We start from the raw sequence: 24,766 nt of genomic DNA, 5'->3' as shown, positions 1-24,766 counted from the left end.
GCTGCGTCTGCTGTGTGAAAAGGCATGATGGTCACTTCTTTTTATAGTCGATGACTTGCGAAGCGTCGATCCAAGAATCAAAACTGGGTGGATATCCTTTCCAACGTACTTTGACTTCTTTGACACGTCGTTTGCCCACTTTACGGGTTCTGCGTTCGAGAATGCTTTCGATGTCGTACACGTCGTCTTCTTTTTTGGTGACACGTTGTAACTCGGGCAAATAAAACGTTCCTTTGAGCACTTCTCCGTTCATGTCTTCCAATTTATAGACGGCAGGATGACGGCCATGCACTCGTCCAGTGACGCGAAACAATTCGGTCGTCCAGTTAGGTAAGTAACCTTTGTCAAAAGTGCGTTTGGTTTTGCCAATGCGCACCCAATCTCCTACGGTCAACTCTCCACTTTTCTTGGGGACAGCCCTCGTCGGGGACATACCAAACAGGCGCTCAAACACCAACACTTCGTTCTCGGGAGTCACGTCTTGCGGGGCACGTCCGATGCTTCGATGGTAAGATTGGTTGTACGCTTGCACCAGGTGCGGTAAGATGTCGATGTACTTCAGAGTGTGGTGATGCGTAAAATATTTCCACATGCGTTCTTTCAAAGTGCGTTGAAAACGTTCCACGATGCTGGCTTTGGTTTCGGGATTCTCGGTGGTAAAAAAATGAATGTCACGTTTCTTTAATTCTTTTTGGAAAGCTTGGTTCAGAAATTCGGTGCCTTTGTCCGTTTGCCATAGAAGAGGGTGACGACCGCTTTGTTTCAACACCCGTTGCAGGGCTCGTACTAACTCGCTGCTCGATTTGGAAGTCAAGGGCACGACCCAGGCAAATTTGGAAAAGACGTCGATGACACAAAACAAATATTTGTAGCCACGATTGTAGCTGGCCAAATGAGAGACATCGGCTAAATCGGCTTGCCATTGATGATCGATGCCTTCCACTCGGGTGCGACTTCTGGAAAACTTGCGTCGAATGGGTTTGTGTAAAGTGTAGGTAGCTTGTTCTTGTAACCATCGTTGCACTTGAGGTAAACGGAGACTTTTCAGTCGAGTTTTGGCAGCACGATACAATTTTTGAACTCCTGCGTAACCTGCAGAATGCGAGGGATCGTAGTAAATGCTGGCTAAGACTTTTTCCATTTTTTTGTGTTGGTTGGTGTGTTAATAAGGCACCCACTCTTGGAGGATGCTACTCTTTTTCTCTTGGGGTATTTTTTTGGATTGCAATGCTTTGCGTCTGCGACCGGCAATAGGTGTTGAAGAGGAGGATGTCTGAGCGGGGGATATCGGTTCTTGTTTCACTTCTGTCTTCACTTCTGTCTTCACTTTCTTTTTCTCTTGTGATGAAGAAGGGGTGGCCATCATCTTTTTAATCCATCCAATTCTGGAGGTAGGTGGTGTTGTTAACTTGCGTACTTTTTCTGGTGGAGTTTGAAACCCTTCTTCTTCTTCTTTTTCTGTCTTGGTCACGGGTAGTGATGGTACTGGTACTGGTGATGGTGCTGGACTTTTCATTAAGGTCTTGAAATCTTTCAGAGTGGGTAAAGCTGTTTCGTCTAAAGCTTTCTGGTGAAAGAGTTGCAGTCGTTGCAAGAGTTGACCGTACTTTTGCGATTTTTCTGTTTCGGACAAATCTTGGCGATCCATCAAGGACTGCAGTTCGTGTTGTAACTGGGACATCTCGCTCAAATTGGGATTGGGAGGTAAATGCGGGGTGCGTTGTTCTTGCCACCGATGGTATTCCATCCATCGTTTGTAAGGCACTAAAGCTAGTTTTCGTCCTTCCATGGGGTTGTCAGGGGTTGATTCTGAGATCTTGGGACTTCCGAGGGCCTTTTTATCTTGCTCCCACCAGTCCTCCCAACATGGTTCCCAAGACTCCTTTCAGTATGGGGCCCAACAAGAGAGGCAAAATGCCTCCACGTTGGACCAACATCTTCTTTTTTTGACGAATGGGAATTTTCTTTTGAACCATTTGGCGAAGAACGTGACGATGTTTGCCTAAGCATTGTTTCTGGTGTTTGGACAAAGGGATCGTGCCTTTCAAAACGTTCAAACAACATTCGCACACGGTATCGATGACCTCTTTGGAGGCCGTTTGAATGAGTTTTTTTCGTAGGGGTGGAGAAGCTTTGGACAGGACAGATAACATGTCCCCATGTTTAGCTAAACGTGGTGGCAGTCCTTTCCTTTTCTTTCCTTGGGGTTTTCTGGAGGGTGACATCTTTGAGTCTTCAGGAGCACCAAAAAAACACTGATACCCTACTTGGTCACAGGCCTTTTTTATACTGGAACGCGTCGCCACTGGTTGTCTTTACGTCGTATCAGTTTGAGGACAGGCATGACACGTCGTGCAGGGGTACGCAACGGACTAAATCGAGCCAGTTCTTGCTTGGACAAATCCAGTAAACTTTGTAACATGCCCGATCTTTCATGGACTTTGATTTTGGGAGAAGGTACTTTGTGAGCAGCAGCCACTGCCGCTAAATTGGAGGGTTCTGCCACTGGGGAAGTTCTTTTGGGGGCCATTAACGGAGAAGTTCTTGGTGTGATCAACGTCTCCAAGTACTCTTCAGTTCTGGGTGTCATTAACGGAGAAGTGGACAAACGTGAGGCTGCCGGAGACGCAGTCACCGCTGTGGCAGGTCGTGGTTTGCGAGTGTAAGGTTGCGTCCTGGCCGAAGTACCTTTCTTGCGACTAGTTTTCTTCTGTGGACTTTTCTTTTTCTGGGGACTTTTTTTTTGTTTCTTTTCGTGGGGGCTTCTTTTCTTTTTCCGGGGTGGTGTCTGGTTAGAGGAGGGTCCTGCCACTGGAGAAGTTCTCCTTGGGGACCTGGTCTTTTTCTTCTTCTTGGGGCTTCGTTGGACTTTCTTCTTGGGGATAACTTTGGGGGCATTAGGATCCCATCTTAAGAGAGAGCGAATGATGACCCCTCCTAGAGTACCGCTCCCTCCAGGTTTCAAAATGATTTGTTTTTTGGTTTGAGTGTCGATGCGGGGATCGGCCAGTTGGACCAAAGCGACTTTGTTTCGATCCAAAAAGCGTTTGGTTTGATGAGGAATCTGAATGATTCCTTGGAGTAATTGACGTGCCGTCACCGTGAACCATCGTAAGACTTCTTTGAGACTAGCTTCTAAGACACGGGCTCGTGTTTGTGGATTTTTTTCTCGACTGATGCCATACAAGGCACGAATCAATTTGACGGGAAGATGCGACTGAAGGGACGTCATGTTCACACTGTGTGAGACAGACGAAAAGGGTCTGAGGTTTTTATAGATTTTTTTATGGGGAGTGAAATGAAGTCGAGGACGGAGACGTGTACAGGACAGGCCCTCCGTCTTGGCACCAGTGGTGAAACAAGTGGGTACGAAATCGCAAATCCTCGGGGGTCGTAGGTTTCAAATCGACGAGTAAATAGGCGTGTGGCGTTTGAGTGGCATCGTCGTACGCCTGAGTCAGCCAAGGCGTTCCTAACTGTTTGGCTAAGACTTGCACTTGCGATTTATCTCGAGGGCTTTTAAACAAGACCACGTAATGCGCATTGAGACTGATGGTGCGATGGGCTTTACTTTGTTGAAACAAATTTTGGGTGATGTAAACGACACTGGCATTACGGTGATGCCCTTTGCGCGTGAACCACAGTTTAATTTCTTCTTCGTCTTCTCCTAACATGACGTCGAAAATGACCAAATGGGTTTGACGGGAGTCAGAGACGATGCCGTCGTCTTCTTTAGGAATGCCTTCCACAAACACGATGGAATCGCCTTGACTTTCTCGCAAGAGGCTGTACGCCGATTGCCACTCTTTGTAACACCACACGATCCGTTGAGGTTGTCAATCGATCAAATGATGTTTATGTTCGATCAAACGTTTGACGAATTCGGTTTTGCCAGAACCGCTAGGTCCAGTAATGAGCATGTTAAAGGGATGACGAAGATACAAAGCCTCCCAACTGGCACGATCTAAGTGTTCGTCGATGACTTTGACAGTAGAGGAAGAGGGAGCAGAGACAGTAGAGGTAGCCATAGTGTGAGGAATGTCACTTGTGACACGAAAACAAAAAAGACAAGAGTTTATATACTTTTTTCAGAACACGTTTATTGAATGTTTCAAATATGAACACGAAAGACAAAAATACATAAAACCCAAATAGTGATGTACAGGAATAAAAAACACATCAAAACGATCAAAGTGGAATATAAACAAGTGTCTGTACAACATGTTTTGGGTAACCAAGATGTCCTAGGGACAGTGTGTAATGTTCTTACAGTCTCTACATGAGGTATTGTCACACAAGTGTCCTCCCGGAATGACCTTTCAGGCATGTCCATGACAGTCCTGTCCTGAAGCGAGTGGTTGTTCTCGGTGACGGGTTCTTCTGGCACCGTCACTAACACAGGTTGAAAAGTTACTTTTTTCCTTGAACAACTCTTGTGCATACTGGGCCACTTCTTGGGTCCAAGCCTCAAAACCCCCCTTTTTCCAATCACGAACATCTGTCCAATGGGGGTGTAAGTCACAAGCTACACACACATCGTCATACACGTCTTGGGTAGCTAAATGTTGACGAATCTTTTTTTCCTGTTGAGGTCGAGAAGTATCCAGATGAAAACGCAAGGCTTTGAGCAAAAGGAGTTTTTCGTGACCATTTAAGGCCATTGAGGTGGTAAGTACTGATCGTAAAGAGTCCACAAAGAATCGGCTGGTAAACGAAATCCCAGAAAACAAGTCACTAAGACACACACCACTTGTCGTCCCAAATTGAATGGATAAAATTCTTGTAATAATTGATGTTAATGATCCACGGTTTGAATATGGTCATTGAGTACCTTACACGGAATCTGTTCAATGATATGTGACATAATCCGCGGCATGGCAACTTGATTTTATAGTGTCTTTGTTTCGGAAGCAATAAAGGTAATTTCTAACCAAACATGTTCGTTCTCCAGTAGGGAATTTAAATGTTACATACTGTAACTGAAACGTCAGAGTTTGTCTAGATGTTTCGTCTTTTTCTAAGCAGATTCCATTTAACAAATGTTGGTAATCCTTTAACTCGTCTTCCTCAATACGTTGCAGTAAGTGAATCTCGAAGTAACCAAAATTACGAACGTCTGGTCCATCATCATTTACAAACTGAAAGTGTTCAACAAGGTCTGACCACTGAAAAAATTTCTGACGAATCAGTCCTCTTATACCATTCAGGTACCAGTGGTTAAAGATCTGGTGACGTAACGGATGCAATTGTTCTTTACGTTTCACTTGTATTTTCACCAGCTCTCGGTAGATCCTTTCTCTCAACTCCTCAGGCAAGCCCAAAATGTTCTCTTGTAAAGTATCCATAAGTATATACACTGTTTTTGGAATCGTTGGGTGGTGGCCAATAGCCTCGTTTAACTTTGTGCCTAATGTAATATCCACTCATAATCAGTCTTCTTGTACTTTGGAACATAGCATAATTTAAAAACGGACGAATCACTTTGAGTTTGCGTTTCACTTGTATTTTAATCAGTTCTCGGTAAATGCGTTCTCTCAACTCCACAGGCAAAGCACGAATGTTCTCTAACAAAGTATCCATGAATAGGTCATACTAAATCCTCTTTGGTCTGACACAAGAAATGTACTCTTTGCACAAACATGGTTTTACTTCAGTGTCGAATTTAAATCGTTCAGTCACTAATCTACACATTACAATTCGTTTAGAAGTTTCCTCTTTCACCAAGTTGACATTGTGTTCAAGATGTTGGTAATTCGTTAACTCTTCCTCTGGAATTCGATGCAGTACGTTTACAATGATGTACCTACAATCGTCCATACCAAACCAATCCTTTTTAAAACTAGAGGATCGTTCATCAATGTCTGTCCGATGGAACACTTTCAATTGAATCAGTCCTTGTATAGCCTTCAGGTACCAGTGGTTCAAACACCGGTGACGTAACGGATGCAATTGTTCTTTACGTTTCACTTGTATTTTGACCAGCTCTCGGTAAATGCGTTCTCTCAACTCCACAGGCAAAGCACGAATGTTCTCTTGTAAAGTATCCATGAACAGATGATGGTAAGAAGTTACTTCAATGTCTCGGTCCCACTAAGGGTAAGTAATGACAATTCGGTGACCATCGAGCATGTTCAACGTAGGCCGAATCTTGCGGTTCCCAGTGGTGAAGTGACACACCGCAACTGAAGCACTTGACTTTATCTCCTTCGCCCAAGTAGAAAAATCCGGCTCTGGCTAATTCTTAGGGGGTCGGTCCTCCCAGATACTTAGGCCATTTTCCTTTGAACGATTGAAGACGATTTTCAAAGTCGCAGTATTCCGACAAACGCACAGGAAACGAATATTCGTCTTTCACAGGTTCCTTTCGATGAGGGTTGAGTGACATGGGTAGGAGTTTGCTCAGGGCTGGATGACATCCGTAGGGGGGTAGACGTGAAGGTGAACATTCCCCTTTAAAACGAAACTCTTTAAAATGTCCAAGAGGACGAGCGGCATCACTTTAGCATCCCACAGGTTTGACACGCACAGCATCACTTTCCATGATAGGGGTAGGGACACTAAAGTTCCCATGATGCTTTACGGCATCGCTCAGGTCACAACGTACAGCATCGTACCCATCGCAAGGCTCACAATCGCACTCGTCTGCAAACTCCGTTACGCAATTACAATGGTAACCACATGGACAATCGCAGTTTCCTTCCGGACATTTTCCGTCGCAATGCCTGGGTCTTATCCATCCAGTATTAGTCACACTAAAGGAAGATACAACTTTTTTACAATCCCCAAACTGGAACGATGTCTCTTTCAAAGTATTCATCTTGTTCGCTCGGTCTTGGTAGTCCCAATGAACTATCGATCTTGCCTAGGGTTCCTTTTTATATACAGACCAATACCGACGTGACCGTACGGCAACGTAAAGTGATTGGGAAGTCTCACTCGCTTCTGGTACACGATTTGATAGACTTTTTCCAAGGGCCGACTGACGATGTGGTGAGTGGGTAAACGTACAATCTTGTTCGGTTGGTAAGTGGTCACTTTAAAGTTTCCATCCTCTCCCGATTGCAAGGCTTCTTTCAATACCCCAAAGTTGACCACTCGACTGGTACGATGATTCAGAGTCAGTCCTTTCACTTTGCACGTCGTGTGCACTTCTCCTTGTTTGTCACGGTATTCGTAGCCGTAATTTTTTGGACCGCCACTGACGAAACTTAGAATCTTGTCGTCGGGATGCTCGTCTGTCCAGGCTCCTAAACGGTCTCCTTCGATGTCAGGGTGATGTTGAATCGGGTGATGGATGTAGATGCAACTGTCCGTGTCAAAGTACAGGACGCGTTCTTCTAACAGTTCTAAAGCTTCGTACAATTTTAAGCGAGCATGAGCTGTCACGTAAGCCGCAATGATGACATTTCCAAAAGGGTCGTCTTGTACAAAGTCCAGATCTTCTTCGTAATTGAGCAAGATTAAATCCTCGCGAACGACGTCCACGTGTTTCATGTATTTGGTTTTGTCGTGAATCATCTGGAAGTAGCGGGAAGGTTCTGTCAAATATTCCGTCTTGGGTAAACACGGTCGTTGTGCCATTTTACCCCACAAGCAATTTAACATCACTTTGGCAAACGATCGCCTGCCTTCGTTTTTTTCGATGTGGTCTAAAGAGATGCCTTCTTGATCGTAGTATTTCTCTTTGAATTGTATTTGGTCTTCGGGAGTGTGACACCAGGAAGGATAGCCGCTGGCTTCTTGCTTCAGTTTCAAAAAGGCATCCACGTAGTCAGCGAAAATGCCTTTCTGACTGGGATCACCCTTGTGGTATTGTTGTGTCTTGGGAAAGTGGCAAATTTCGTACACTTCTAACAGTTGGTATCCCATGTCCAGAGCTTTGAACAATTCTACGCTGACCCAGGTTCCCGTCAAGGCCCGTTCTTCCTGGCTGTGCTGACAAGGTTGGTCTTGGTTGCACGTTTCGGCACAAGTACGGCACAAGGGAAACATCAGTTTGCCTTGACAATGGTGAGGTAAGACGGGATGGTATAGGTTCGTGGGAGGCAAAACTTTACACTTGATCAAGCCTTCGTATTGTCGAATGTTTTTCAGGTCGATGTATTCCGTCAGCAATTGCGGGTGCCCTACGGGAAAGCGACAATATTTGCACACGTAGGGATACAGCGAACACATGTCCAAGTATTTGATTTCTTCTCCTTTCTCTTCGTCGGCTTGGTACAGCAAACAGGTGGCATTGGTCCTTCCTCCGTACAAACTATCCCTCGGGTTCAGCGGGTCCATGAACTGGTAACTTTCCACGAGGCGTTTAAACTCGGGATCGGTTTTCATACGGTGATCGTACTCGTGTTCCCACATTTCCACCACTTGGTATCCTTCCTGTTCCAACTTTAGGCGTCGCTGACAAGTGTCCTGGTACAGGTCTTCCATGGTCCGTTGTAAAAACTGAGTTTTAGTGTCACGGTCAGGGTAGCAGACGGGACATCCGTGAAATAAGCAACCGTTAAACTCGTACACGATCTTGGGGTTTTCTATGTCCCAGCCATCGACCGAATACGTTCCAATGGTCTTTTCGCCTCCTCCGTTGCGGGCATGCTGAATCCATTTATCTTCCTTGTCGCACAAGTAATGTAACCAACGTAGGGCTTTGACCGAGTATTGACGCTTGACATAGTTGGTCGTTTGAGGACTGATGACAGCCACGGTGTTTTCAGGCATGAATCGTTGTCGGTACACTAAGGAACACGCTTTGGCAATGGTGCAAGCTTCTTTCAAAGGATCGACCCCTCCGTGTTCCATGAACAGTTCTCGAAATTTTCCACAGCAACGCCGTAAAATGTCCACGTCGGAACGACAATACTTTAACATTTCTTCCTGAAAGTCGAAGGAGTCAGAGGCATGAGCCTGGTACCAAGCGTAGAAATCTTCTCGTTGTTCGGTACGCATGTTGTCGGGGTCGTAATAGTGAGCCTCAGGCAAATGGGGTAGAACGGCATGTTGATTGGTTTCCGTATTGAAAAAGTGTGGAAAGTACCCTTTAGCCATTTCTGTCATTCCAAACGTTTTAGGCATTCGACTCAAAGGCATGGCCAAGTAACTCATCGAATCTTTAAACTGCACTTGTCCCACTTGCATGAAAATGATTTTGGCTCCGTTCAAAGTCACTTTAGGACGTTCGGTGCCTTGTTCCGTATAGTATCTGAGAAGAAACTGTCCATCGTATCCGGAGAAATTGTGAGCCATCACCGTGGCATGACGATGACAATCTCCGTAACGTTCGATGTCCTCTTGGCTCCACGTCTTGTCGATGGGGTCTAAAACCCATTGGGCAAAATCGGCTAACGTGTTCGGTCCCCGAAAGATTTTTTCACGCCCTCCAGGAATCTTGCTGCAGTGAGGGCAATGACTGAAGATAGGTTCTTGAATGCACTTCTCGCACGCTCGATGAGCCACGCAAAAATTAGGAATGTGAATGCCGGTCTCTTGCATGCATTCGAAATCGAAAAAGATGAAATTGCCTTTCTTCTTGTGACCGTCCTCTTTCTCTGGTGTGGGTTGGTATTTTTGCATGTAGCATTGGTGTTCCAAGTCCACGATGTGGTGACAAATGTGACATTTTTTCTTTCCTCGACATACGTGTGCCTTGGCATTATTGGTAAGTATGCCTTGTCCACACGTAGGGCACAATCTCAGGAGTTGACAAGCACATTTCTTCTGTGAACCTTGTGTTTTCAAATGTTGTTGGTAACAGGTAGCGCTAACAAACGTGCGCAGACAAGTTGAACAAGGCACTGGTTCTTCGCTCAGACAGGGTGGAGAGGCCAAACATCCTGGGCATTTCCATCCACAATGCTTGTGTTGCTCTCGATTATTATAACCATAATCACATTTCTCACAATAATAACCGTATCCCAGGAATGCAGTGATACTGGTAATGGTATCGAAATGTTCATCGTGATGATAAACATGAATGTATTTTCCATCCTTAAAATCTTGGCCTCGAAACAACAGAGGCCCACGCACTTCTTGAGGGTGAACTTTCAAGGTGTAGCGTGGAGCTAGGGCATCTTGCAATTTCTGCATCTCAGGAATGCCACAGGATGTGTCTTTGGACAGACCAGCTTGTTGCAACAGGAGTTCTGCTTCGTTTCGTTGTTTGGCTCGGTCCGATTGTCGAATAGTTTTCCAGGCTCTTTTCCATTCTGTCGTGTCGTTCTTGTTGGCATAGGTTCGTCCCACCACGATGACTCGAGCTAAACACATCTGGTCTTGAGGGTTGTTAATTCGGACGAGACTTGTTTTGGTGTTGCGAAGGTCGTCCACCAATAACATCTTTTTGCGTCCAGTCCCTTGAGGAGGAGAGACGTGGGCCATTTTCAGTGTGGCTTTACCATCGGTGATGTCAAACTGGTCATTAGATTGTTGTACGTGTTGAATCTTGTCCATGACTTTGGAAGGGGTTAGTTCTGCGGGTCTGCTAAACTCGATCCAAACAGGGGATTTCAAACCGTCGTGATCTATGGATAGTGTCAAGCGATCGTCTTCTTTGGCTTGACATTGTCGCTTGAGTGCGGTGAGCAAAGAATCCCACATCTCGGTGATAAACCCTTCTGCTTTCTCCAAGGGTACGTCGGCCTTGAAATCTTTAAACTTCACCGTGTAGGTGTAAGCCGTGGTTCTAAATTTTCTAGAGGAGCGCTTTTCCGTCTCTCGAATGGAATAGTATTTTTCAGGGTTGACTAAGGGTGGTGAACTTGGTTTAGAGGTTTCAAATTCTGGTTCACTCATGTCCTCTTCAAAATCACTGGCATGAATTTGTGCCAAGATTTCAGCCCTGGTACGAGGCGATAGATCACGTTTCTGCCTCTTACTTTCTTCTTCTTTCTTCTCGAATGAATAGGATCGTTTCATCTTGAGTGCAAAACGTCAAATGACTCAAGTTTAAACACCATAGACTAATTTATAGTCATGGCAGACCAGCGTATATAAAAAGGGTGTGTGTCTTGTCATTTCACTATTCATTTCACTCTCAAGCCGAGCACAACGATGGAAGAGACTAACCAAATCGAACGTTTCGTCAGAGCTTTGCGAGGGGTCATTAGAAAATTCTCTTCAGACCAGCCGACGGACTACTCTCCTTCCTTTCGAGATAAAAGTCAAGATACTTGCTATATCTGTCAGAAGAAAGGGCATTGGTCTTCAGAGTGTCCAGACCGTCAAAAAAGAAAAAAAACAGGGGCTAAAAAAGACAAAAGTCAAGATACCTGTTATTATTGTAAAGAAAAAGGACATTGGTCTCCAGATTGCCCAAAAAAGAAACAAGAGGAGTCAGAAGAAAAGAGGAATTCTTCAGAAGAAGAGAGGGATTCTTTGGAAGAAGAGAGGGATTCTTCGGAAGAAGAGAGTGATTCTTCAGAGGAAGAAGAGGAAGAAAGAAGACAATTCTATTTAAAAGAGGCAAAGAAACAGGAGAAGAAAAGAAGAAGGGAAGAAAATGAGGAAAAAACGGTGAAGAAATTAAAAAAACAGAGAGACTAAATAAGGAGAAAGAAGAAGTCAATGAACTTTTAATTAAAGTGTTCTGTTGTGAATTGTGAATTGGATTGTAAAAATGGATAAAAGAATAAATTAATGATATAAGGTAAGTGTCTTTGAGTTTTGATTTTAAAATAAGAAGCTACACTCACGCACTCATACAAAAAGACACGTACTATAAGGGTAAAATGGGTGGGTTATTTTTTTGAGTTATTGGCAAAATTGAAGGGCTATCTCTTTCCGAGAAATGTGGGTGGCCCTGAAAAGGGCCTTTTTATTTCGGTGTAGGGGTGAGTTTAAGCAATCAACTTTAACTGCCTTATGCCTTTGCCACGGCCAAGGCCTACTTCTGGACTGCGTAATGTTGATGATGATGATTGGGTTGAAATCACTAAGGGTGGTACGGTAGGCTTAGTCACAGGGTTGACGTGTTTAGCTCGGGAAGGTCGTATTCTCTTCGGTCGTAATAAAGAAGTCTGATACATTTGTTTCAGACTTCTTAACTCCGCTAAAATGTCCAACAGTACCGTGACCGTTTGATTTTCACCCTCCTGTTTCTTTGCTGCTACTTCTTCTTGCTGTTGTTGCTGTTGTTTTTTTCTTACCTCTTCTTCTTGCTGTTGTTGCTGTAGGAGAAAAGCCTGTTCCGCTTCCTTTTGTCGTTGTATAAATTTCTCCAATTCTTCTTTCTGTCTCTGTCTAAAATTCTCCACTTGCGGTAATGAAGAAGGTAACGAAGGTTCCGGAACAAATTCTTGCGAGGAGAGAAAATCCACAAAATCCCAATTCACCTCTTCTGAAAGTAAGTCCGGGTTCCTTTGGGCAGTCTCCCCTGTTGGTGCACCCAAATGGATCGTTTTCTGAGTTTCCGTCATGTTGAATCACTGTCGCATAGATTGACTGCACACAAGCGCTAGCGAATCTATATAGACTACGTGACGTCACAGACTGCTCTCTTCGAATTGGATGCGGGCTGACTGAATTTTGTAACGCGTGTTCGGATTGGTGAATGAACTCAATCCGTTTCAATCCTACCTCTACCTATAAATAAGCGCAGTTCACTGCATTGATTCACCTGTTCTCGTCGCTTCAAGATGTGGACCGATGTGCAATCTTCTACGCTTGTGTCTTCCATGATGTTCAGGACGGACATGCTCATGTATGTCCGATCCAAGTGGACCGTTGTCCACAGGACAAACACCAGTCTGTGGATACGTAGGATCTACGTCGAAAGACAAGGATGCCTCAAAAGAGTGCTGATTTACGGGCCAACAGTGAGACGCAGCCTAAGGACAAGAAGAAGACCAATGCGGTGCCCTTTATGTTAATAGATACATTACAATAAACCCAAAGGCCCTTTTCAGGGCCACCCATATTTCTCGAAAAGAGAATGACTTTTCAATTGCCTACCCCTTTTTTAAATTTAAATTTAAATTTAAATTTAAAAATTTTTTTTTTAAAAAAAAATCCCATGTTCAATTCCCCTTGAGGCTAGAGTGACCCAAAACTTTTTTCCCATGTTCAATTTCCCTTGAGGCTAGAGTGTCCCAAGACTTTTCCCATGTTAAATTCCCCTTGAGGCTAGATTGTCCCACGATTTTTCTCCATGTTAAATTTCCATTGAGGCTAGATTGTCCCAGGGGGTCCTGTAATGCTAATTCCCATTGAGGCTAGGGTATCCCACCTTACTACTAACGTGCTTGAGAATAGAAAGATGGTCAATTTTCAAAAGACTACATCTGTGTGTGTACGGTTTTGTTTTTGTTTTTCTTAGCAGTATGAGGGCAGACCCCCTCCTCCGATCAGGCCCTATGCATAAGCTCTGTTGATCACTATCGTGTCTCAAAAGTCAGTCCATTTTATTTGACTAGTTACAAATTTTACGTTCATAACATCATTAAGGTATATATTTTAATCAGTAATGTTTCCTTATCATTTGTAAACGTGATAACAGAGTGTAAATTAATCAAGTGAATGGAAAATTTTGTTTCAAAGATAAAGTCCATAATGGTTAAGAGAGATTGGAAGTCAGTTAGCTTTTTGTAATTCCAATCATTAATTGTAATAAATAATTCCTCTGACATTAAAACTGAATACAACTGTAAGTGATTCCATATACTGGTCATAAAACTGGCATGACGACTTTGTTTACAAAATCCTGTATATATATATATATATATATATATATATATATATATATATATATATATATATATATATATATATATATATATATATATATATATATATATATTTCACTTGGCCTAAAACACAACAGAATTTCCTTGGGAAAACCCAAGGACTTAAACTCAAATCCAAACAAACAGCTTGATTGCGACTAATAATCACGAGGAAAAATATGGTAGACAAAAACTCTTCTCTCACCTCAGAAAAAGATCAAGTGCATAATATAAATTAAGTATACATAACATGTGCTGCTCAGTTTCCTAGAATTTGCAGTTAGGGTCATGAAATTTAACATGTGCATTCACCTTAAATATTTATGACTGCACCCATAAAAGTATCTTGTGGTTGTAATTACATTGAAACCGGACTTCTTTGGGTACAGCGAAACAGATACAATCACATGTAAACATCATGAACAGAGAAGACCCCAATGAGGATGGAAAGTACAACCAAAGGTAACATGTACCTGTTGCATTCAGTGCTGCATTTTGAGTCCTTTAGTCAAACCCGATTTTAGAAAACTTTAGTAATAAAATCAAACTGGCCCCATATCGATGGAAATCACTCTAAACTCCACCCAAAATATGTTCTCTGCAATGCCGCTCGGGAATGATAAAGAGAAATAAAAAAGAACGCTTTGAAGTTAAACGTAATTAACTTCTTGGAAAGAACGATCTGCAAAACGTTATGAGCTGTCCTGGAAGGTCTCAATCAGAGGTCAGTGGAAGGAGAAAAGCGGTGATATTTTGTCACAAATAAAATTACACCGATCATCATTAACCCTAGACGTCCAAATCCAGCCTGGAACAGTTAGGCCTAATTTCAATGTACTGTTGTTTTGCCACTCTTCAAAAAACGTAATATACTTTTGGATGGGTAAAAGTTCGGAATTATAAGGAATGCGTTGTTAATTGAGTTATATATATGTACAAAATACACATGTATATAACAAATAATCATTAAATAACATATAATTATTAAGGAAAGATAACAAATAATACAAATTAAATATACGCAACATAGCAAACGGGAACTGTTCGTTTTAGCAATTTGCTGTTTCTTCAGTCTTTTATAAGGTATGAATGGTTACAGATTCATGTACATATTTTGCCATTCCTACGGTGGATTCAGAAAAGTTACTTCACGTACTGTAGCAGCATAGGTTGTTTTAATTAAAACTTTTTTTTTCCAGAAATTTGATCTGTGTTATATTGCCGAATTGTTGTAGCTCGACAATATAATGTTTACTAGGCCTTGAATCTATACCGAAAATTTATCCGAATAAATTTGTTCAATCTTATGCGAAATACGTAATATTTAATTTTCCTTTTTGTTGATACAATACTATTTGAACAGTCTTGCTATCCGGATTGATGGTGCGTATCTCGATGCTGTATCACCACTGAATGTAATATAAGGTATAACATTGCAGAACAAGTTTTTAGTATTATAAATTGACAAAGAAACATTTTTATTCATTGATTGGTATCTTGTAACACAACAAGATTTGACCACACTTTTATCCCATCAAATTGTCAACAAATACATGTTACCACTATACTGAGATTTTTACTTTTATGTTAAAGTCATGAAATATTTCTATCACGTTATTATCCTTGTGTCATTATTTATTTAGTGCTCAACGTTTTAATCTTAACTTTGCTCTTTACTCAGTGCACTACTAATATATTAAAAGTGCGTTGTAGGAACTCGATTTGCATTTTAAGTACGTTGGAAACTGGGAAAATGTGAGTGGTCCAGGATACGATTGTATTTTGAGAAGCCAGGTGGAAGTCTGGGGATAATTTGAAAATAAAATATCCTGGCCCTCGTATGTCTTATATAAAAATAAAAGAAAAAAGAGAAGAAAAGAAAAAAAAAACAAAGAAAAAAAACATTATTGTTTCCCATTTCTCTCGTCTGCCGCTGAATAGACATATACGATTTACTTCCATCACATGACATAGTGAACAGACGTATAAGGGAGAGAATTTGCGATAGTACTAACCTATCCAGCTTGGAGATTGGGGGTGGGTGGGGTCGGATGTGTGTTCTTACTGCATGTGTAATGTGAAGTAAACTTTTCGTGAAAATCTCACATACTTGTCGACAATATCGACACTTTTCTACAAAGTAAAGGAATGGCTATTTTAGTCAGACTTTACTTACTTTTAATAAAAAAATTCAAATTCTCACTCAAGAAAAATGGACGTGTTTCCATGTTCCAATGGCCTACATTTCAGTTACCTTAAATGCGATGGAAGTCGTGAATGCAGTACAGCTGAGACAGAAATGTGATCCAATGATTATAGTCTGAAAAGCAGGCAGCGGTCTCATCCTCGTTGCAGCAATATTCTTACTAAAGGAAAACCTCACATCTGAAGAAACAATGACAAGAATTACATTCCTGCCTTAAATCACTATCTGACATACTTCTCTTGCTTCCTGACACTGTTTTTGTATTCTTTTATTTATTAAAAAAAAGCTTGTGTTTTTTATCTAACCGAACAGTGAATTAATTTTGCGGAGGTTTCGAGCTCTTTGAAAAGCTTATGCTTGACACCGATATTTTTATCATCGTTATAGTGGTATTTATCTATGTATCCGACTAAACATGGTCGTTTATCGTTCATTTATCTTCTTTTATCTATTTATTTATTTATTTATTTAGCGAATTCAATAACCCGGTTTGGATTACGACATTCCGGAATTAGAGCAGGAATCGGTGTTAGATGCTATTTCCGAAACGAGGCGTTGCGATCAACAAAATGGCGTCAACTGATGTGAATTCCAACGCGGTTCTGCAAGGAATCGCGAGACAGATTAATTGTCTAGACGAAGAAAATAAAATGTCGAGACGAAGAGCATTGGAGAGCATCAAAAAAGAAACTATTGGACGAAAACCTCCTCTGGAAACATCAGAGCTCAAGCCTCTTTTCAATGAACTTCTTAAGCCATTATTGAAAGGTTTTTCAGATCCAGTTGAAAAATGCCGAGAGCTATCAGTGCAGATTATCAGGGAATTTTTGAAAGTTGTTCCTGACCCGGTGGATAGTTTACCATATGTTATGCCTCTCATCACACAGCGCTTGGGACAGCAAGATATAGCGGAGCCATCAGAAGAAGTAAGGCTCGAGTTGGTGGAATTGCTGGTAGAAATTGTGGAATTTTCTAGAAAGGATATTGCCGTTTATTTGGAGGATATGATTAAGATTCTTCAAAGGACTATTGTTGACCCTTATCCAGAAGTCAAGAAAACAAGCTGTTCATGTGCAGCAAAGTTGGGGAAATCAATTCCAGATTATTTCTATCATCAATCCGAACATTTGATTAAACCCTTGTTACAGTCAATATCTCATCAACACTCTCGGGTCAGAACTGTTGTCATAGAAACAATAGGTAAATAATAGATTCTCTTGCTTGTTTAACAATTAAACAGTAATCACTGGATTATAGCAGTTATGGTCTTCTTACTTTGAGAGTAATTAAATTTGACAGCCTGAGGGTGATGTAGTCAGTTGGAATTTTCCATATGCATAGGATAGCTGCTTATAACATGGCAGAGCAAATTTAAACGACCTTACATTAAGAATACCTTCATGAAATTGATAGGGAGATGATTTTATTTTTTCAAAAATTGAGAGTATAATGTTCATTATATCTTTAATCCACTAACATATGATAGAAAGTTACAGTATTTATGAAATTTGACCTGGTACTTGCCATTTGCATTGCTGGTCACATGATTCCACAAATTTCACATCCTACATACTGTCCATGACATTAGTAGTCCAGTAGTCATGTGATATCAACAATAAACTCCTTTCCGCTGCTGTGTTGAAATAATTTGAAAATATTAAATGAAAGTCATATAATGTTTGTAGATAAATGAAAGAATACAAAATTTTCCACATATTTATTCAGAGAAAAACATGTCAGGACTCTCAGCAACTCAAGCATCTGGGTCAAATACATGTGAAATTCTTAAAGGATGCACTGTTTCTCAATGTAGTATGTCCCTTTGGTGTGCCTCATTTTCCCCCAGGATGATGCCCCTTTTTATCTTCTGGTCAGTCTGCAGAATAACTAAATGCTAGACTTGAGTTAATAGGCATGATGCCACCATGATAGTTAATCCTTATCATTATAATTATCTTGTGGTAAGGACTTCCCCTTTCAAATGCCACTCTGACACCATGTTCTTGTGGGTATGCATGTAAGCACCTGCAATTGATTGGCAAGTAAACAATGCACTATATATTGTAACATTGTTTTAATTAAATTGGTGACACCATCAATATAACATTAAAGTAATTAAAGTTTTACTTGAACAAAATTGACAAGTTGTTGATATGCCATACTAGTAACTGCTATTTAAATAGAATGGTACCCCTTTTCAATGCCCCACCCTGACCAGTGGCCCCAAGCTTCTTATGGCCAGAATCCCTAGGCACTGATGAGTTTGTGTTCAAAAGTACCCCTCAAGAATGGCTACCCTTCTAATGCAGCCAGTGGCCAGTAATATTATTAAAAAAATGTAAAATATTCCCTTCACAAGTTGCCAGTTTTTATTTCAGATGTGTCCAGAACCATAAATTAATTCATATCATAAGGTAAATAATCAGATTATCTCTACCATTGATATCTGGCTCCCAATGTCAGGTTTCCATTACTGAAAGAAGTGTTGGCTAAAGTACATGTACCACTAAGATTAATATTATATCGTTATCTATAGAAGCCAATGTTTACAGAAAATGGACTTAACAATGTTGTTATAGAGTTTTAGGCCGCACACATCTGTCGAGTTCTTCACTTTCATGAATATGACCGGATGTAATTGTCAGGATCATAACATGGTCAGCATAGGCAAAATATAGATTTTGTGGATTAACACACACACAGAAATTAACCTTGAACAAAACAGGGTACCAGACAAAGACTGAAAAATCACATGTCAATACATCTATTGCTTCCTTTACGAAGAAGGCATTTTATCCACACTACAAAAGTTTTGTCTGCGTAATTAAATCACATACAGTTAGCAATATCAGAATAAATCATTACCAGATATTAACATTCATCACGTAAATGGAGACGTATTGCTTTAGAAGAAAGTTGGTTATTCTACTCGACGACATCGGGGGTGGGGAGGGAGGACTTGGAGAACAATTTTAGGTAGAAAAGACTTGAATGAAACAATTATATCCTGAAAAGACTTAAATAAACAATGTCATAACCAATCAGGAGATATTCAGCAGCAGTGGGAAAATGTAGCAAATGGAAAGAGAATTATGTATGTACCAAGATTTAAATGACATTTTGAATGGCTTTACAATGTGCATGAAAATAATATATCACGCTTACGTCAAGAATAAGAATTATTAATGTATATTCAGTTGAAATAAGTCTATTCTTGAGACAAGAAGAACCTTTTTAATAATTAATGTTACTTTTAAACGAAGATATTAAATGAAGATTTTAAATGCTTTGAAGTATGTTACTTTCTTAGTAAGTACATTATATATACTTCTCACAAAAAAAATTAGTCCCCCTCTGGAAATACCACCCATCTTATAAGGCTACTTTCCTGGTGCAGAAGGGTGACCACTGTATGTGTGATTACTGTAGTGCACTAGTGCATCAGTAGAGACTTTTTAAAAGAGTGCAGGTAAATACATCAACTCATAAATATGATTTGGCAAAATTGGTTAATTTTTCAGGAAATGGACTTGAGATGAAAATATGGCACTAATGCCAACAAAAGGAAACAAAATAATCAATACCTGAATGTTCCATTTGACTGGTGATACTTGAGTATCAGTACCTAAAGCTTGTGTGAATTCATCTTGACAACAGTTCAGATTTGCTGTCTGAAGCTGCATGTATTTAGGTACTGCATATATAAAAAATTTAATTCATCCATTGCTCAAAGAAACAAATTTTTAGACACAGACCCAGGGCGGTGACTTAAATAAACTCACAAGCCCAGACTTAAATTTTACAAGCCTGGACTCCAATTTCCAATTGCCCAGAATTTCTCCTTTTTTAATATTGTCACAGAATGTTGCAATAGCTATACATGTAATTCAAATATAAATTAAGTAGGATGTAATGCAAGTGTCATTAGTGTTCATCACTACACTCAGTAGGGACTGGATGGTCTTGGTGTTCAGACTTCTCTGCTGGATTCTCTGAGTAAATCCTGGCCAGAACTGAGTTGAGGTATTTTGATGTGTTGTTTGCATTATGTGCAAAGAATTTATACCATGCCCCACCCATATTTTTTTGTTTTTGCTTACATGCTTCACAAAGTAAAACTCAATGAACCAAGAGTTCAGAATTTTAGTTTTGTTGGGCTTTGCTGATAGTTAATTGCTGCCTAAATCAACTTTAGAAATGAATTACACTTGAACACTATTCTGACAACTGAAATGATCATGCTTTGCATTCTATATATCTAATATAATCTGACTTCAAAGAAATGTTGCTGTTGTTCACAAACTTGTCAAAAATATAATGCATATGGCTTAAACATTCTCATTTAAGGCAATGATAGCATCTGTTTGATTTACCTATAATGGGTTGTTCCACTTCCTTTTCCTACCTATGCAAATTAGCATAATGGGTTCACTCACTGCAGCCTTCAAACACATCTCACTAGCTATTGTCAGCCATTTAAATGATATATGAAATGGTTATTTATACCTGACATCTTTGCCTTTAATTGCTGCTATTTAAACTGCCCAAGGGATAGTTTTATAACTGCTCCAATCATAACTGTTTACCATTTTGTACAAGTTACATGTTACGATGTAACAGACATATACTGACATTTTTGGGGTTTTTTTGTTTCTATTTCTGAAGATTACTGAACATTGTGTTTTCTCAACACACTATCCTGTCAGGGTGTTTGGGAATACAAAATCATATTTTTAGCATGCCATCCTTCACTTTGATTAAAATCAGATCTCAATTTCATGTAGGACAGTGGTGATCTGATTTAGATTGTGACATGTTATGGCAGGTATGTCAACATCTTGAAAAAGCATTTACACATTTCATCAGTGCGATCAGTTTCTGCAGGCAAATTAGAAATTTTTTCAACAAGCTCGATGGGCACCTCACTTAGAATACAGGATGAGCTTGATCTAAAATTAGAGGTGCCACTGGCATTGGGCTATCAGATTTTTTTAGCACTGTCATTATTTCTGCAGAGACCATGTTATGTCCCACCATTTTTCCTTAGGGTATAATCTTGAGGCATTTATCGCTGGAAGCGGGAGGTCGTGGATTCAAACCCCAGCTGAGTCATACCAAAGACTTACAAAAATGGTACTAACAGCTCCCTCGCTAGGTGCTCAGCATTAAGAGGTTAGTGTTAGGACTGGTCGGCCTGGTGTCAGGATAATGTGACAGGTGGGACATCATGCTACATGTCTGCGGCATGATGCCTCAGTGCTAGACATCACTATAAACTGCCACACTGCAGATATTGTAGCGATATGACTGAAAAATTGTTAAAGCTACATTAAAAATCCTAATCACACACACACACACACACACACACACACACACACACACACATACATTTATTGCTGTTTTTGATTAATTTTATTTTAATTGGTTTTGTGCACATATTCTGCATGGTATATTTTTTCATTCATTTTTTTCTTCATTTCATTATATTTATGTTTACATATACAGTATTTTGTAGTGGCAAGAGATGTTTACTGATTTTAGTTTTGTTGGTTGGATTGGAGATGTTATTTTACATGCAGATTAACACATCATTCTAAGTGGTCATTTTTGGGATTGAAACTTATTGACAATTTTCTTTCTATGGTTTATTTTTTGTTTTGAGCATTGTTGTAAAGGTAAAAAAAATTTTACACGTATAATGTTTAAACTTAATATTTTACTGAAAAATATTTTTTCTTCTTGTGTCATTATAAATGGTTAAGATTTCAATCATGATATTTTGACAATAATGAGCATGTGTTTTTTCATTTTTCTTTCTATCCTTTTGAATATGAGGGACTCCTTAGTTTATCCCAGGGACTCTCAGAAATATGCTGGGGACTCCAAAGTTCTGTCAGTGAAGGGTCCTGAACTTCTCATCCAGAAATTCGTTTGCGAGTCCAGCATGTTTTTGTTTGTATTATGTGACTACTGCTTTGACATGTACTCTCTGCTTGATGAATCTGGCTTTTTCCAGGTGGCTGCGATAGCAGCAGGTTTCTGTCCATTCTGATACTAAATAGGTTGAGAATTTTGTGTTCTCTTGTTTTTCTAAAAACATTACATGACTTTCAGTTAATATTTTCATTTTTTTTTCTACAGCAACATTAGAAAGGGTTTATTGTTGATATTGCATGACTGTTGGACCTCCGATGTCATGGACATGTAGGTAGCCAGATTTTTGTAATCATGTGATAAATGGCTTATACCAGGTCAGAGTTCATTAATGCTGTAGTATCATCTCATCTGATAGCAGGTTAAAGATACAGCATTATCACCCATACTGGACAGAGGTGTTTATAACTGCTGTATTACCTTAAAGCCCCAGTTAACCTTGAATATATTATACCCCCCCCCCTTTCCCCAATGGATTGGTCAGTTCCAAATAGGCTGTATATTCATTTTTGTAGAAAGACAAGCAGATCTTGTGATCATGCTACATCAAATAAAGTTTTGACAATGCTAACATTATGATTGTCAAGAACAAATTGTTCTGACCAGGTTTTGCTTAGAAATTCCAGCAGAGAAGTTAGAGCACCAGCACCATCCAGTCTCTAGTGTGTGTAGTGATGAATATTAACGACACTTGCATTACCTTCAAACCCCCTATTGAACCCTGTTGAACTCATGCTTAAAGTGTAGCAATTGTGTGACAAATGATATTAAGATAGGGGACATTTGGGCAAATGGAAATTGTAGTGCAGTTTTGTGGAAATTGAGTCAGGGCATGTGATTTGTTTATAGTCACCAGCCCTAGGCTCGTGTGTAAAAAAATTTCTTTGAGCAGAGGAAACTATTATAGACGTAAAAATGATATATTAGTACAGATTTTTCTACCGAAGTAGAGATATATTTTTCATAAGTTGATGTGATGCTTTTAAGGCTATAAAAGGTAAAACATTTGGTATACGTAAATTTTACATATTTTCACTAACCATACTTTGTTAGCCATAACAGATAACATGAAATTCTCCGGTTTCATGAAGCACGCAAATTTACCTTTGATTTAAGAAATAACATGGAAGGTTGATGTTAATAGCTGTTTGTATTTATCATGCCATCCTATATAAGAACATTGAAAAGAAAACTTTAAATTGCTGAAAAATGAATCAGTCATGGCTGATAGCTGGGATTGTTCATTTTTCCTGGAGCAAATTTATATTTAATATTTCTTGCTTCTTGTAGAATAAAGAGAAACACATGTACAGTATTTTGTATGAAACAAACAAGCAGAAAGTGAGATAGACATAGCCGTCACTGATTTAGTTCTCTCAGTCACAAATGGGTTTGATTTTCCCCGCATCCTTACACCAGTCATGTATCATCACCATATTTCCATCTTTTACAACATTTTAACCCATCAAAATTCACTTTTTCACTCATCATTAAAGATTTATATAATTTTGTTGAATTATTCTCATTCTCCTGAGAATTGTCACTAACTTCCTTTTTCTTTGGAGTCTCAATGTTGGAGTTGTCATCACTGGCAGGTCATTTCTGAGACTGCAACAGAAAAGAAAATACACTTCTTTTAGCCATTGTTATTTAACAGTTCACCAGTACATCTGATATAACAAAAGTACATGAAAATCATCAAATTAGAAACCAACAAAGGCATTTGATATTTTTTAGGCTTGGCAAACATTACCCATAGAGTCAGTATAAATTTACAACCAGTCAAAGTATTCTGATCATTTGCTTTGAAAATTCCTGCTAAAAGTCTGTGTTCAGAATTTGCATCATCCAAAATGACATTCTTTTAGCCACTTATTTCAGCTTGGGGAGAATTCACCTTTCTGCAGATAATTATCAGGTCACTGAAACTACATTGGACCATAATTGTGTAATCTGATTGACATATGTAAAATACATACCAGCTATGTTGACACTTTCTGCACAAGTGCCTAAGTTAAATGAGGATTAAATTGGTTCATTAATTAAGCTTTGTACATTTAACAAACAACTTGAAAATTCAAAAGCATTATCAGTTGCACTTGTAATCATACTTGGACAGGGCCTTTATGGTATATGTATGGTAATTATAGGTGTATAAAGATGTACAGATGTATACCGCATAAGTAATTAGTCATGTTAACAGTAATTAAGGAGTTATTCATCCTGTTATAGTACTTTGGTGGTTCTAGTTTCAAAAACTGTTTTTCAGGGGAGGTTATTCAGTATGGGCATGGAAAATCCGTAGACACAGTTGTTTCACATTTAGCACAGCGGTTGTTCGATCAGACACCAGCAGTACGAGCGGCAGTCACACGTGTGGTGGGAAACTGGCTTCTGGACCTCCCTGACAGATACTCCTTTCATCACAAGTTGATTCCACTCCTTTTAACCAGCATCCGAGATGAACAGCCAGAAATTAGAGAAGTAGCGGATACCTTATGGCATGATATAGGTAATTGACCCAAGCTAATAGATATAGGCTAATCAACAGGCTTACATAATTGATGACCTATGTCAGGACTTAGGGGGCGCTCACCAGTTATTATGTACTTTTGAGAGAGTGACATAAGTAAGGTGAAGTTGTTTGCATTTAAAATATGCACAATGGAGAGAATGTTGGCATATCTCTATGCTACATTAATGTAATGTGGATCTAAACACACTGCTAACTAAACTATTGACTGATCCCTTGTACTAAAAAACCAGCCTGAATTAGTCTAAAGTACACTATCCATAGCAGCTATTAAAATAGGGAAAATGAATTTCGCCAGACTAGACAATACCAGCTTCTAAAAGTGCAATGAATGAATTACCAAATATATAAAATATAAAAAATGTTATCGGCTCAGGA

General features: G+C 39.8%; 1 protein-coding gene across 1 annotated transcript in view; it reads left to right on the top strand.

The window, feature by feature from the left end:
• The first annotated feature begins 16,484 nt into the window (after positions 1 to 16,484).
• The window catches only part of LOC149803288 (dynein axonemal assembly factor 5-like), a 58,276-nt gene continuing 49,994 nt past the window's right edge, over positions 16,485 to 24,766 (top strand). Inside the window, exons 1-2 of the mRNA XM_089952977.1 lie at positions 16,485 to 17,121; positions 24,125 to 24,367. Of these exons, the coding sequence (XP_089809103.1) occupies positions 16,491 to 17,121; positions 24,125 to 24,367 (874 nt within the window). The 5' untranslated portion in view covers positions 16,485 to 16,490. The remainder of the gene's footprint in view (positions 17,122 to 24,124; positions 24,368 to 24,766) is intronic.

This window comes from Sinohyriopsis cumingii, chromosome 3, assembly GCF_028554795.1.
Source record: "Sinohyriopsis cumingii isolate HCF-2022 chromosome 3, ASM2855479v2, whole genome shotgun sequence".
Classification (NCBI taxonomy): Eukaryota; Metazoa; Mollusca; class Bivalvia; order Unionida; family Unionidae; genus Sinohyriopsis; species Sinohyriopsis cumingii.
This window is presented reverse-complemented; position numbering and strand designations above follow the sequence as displayed.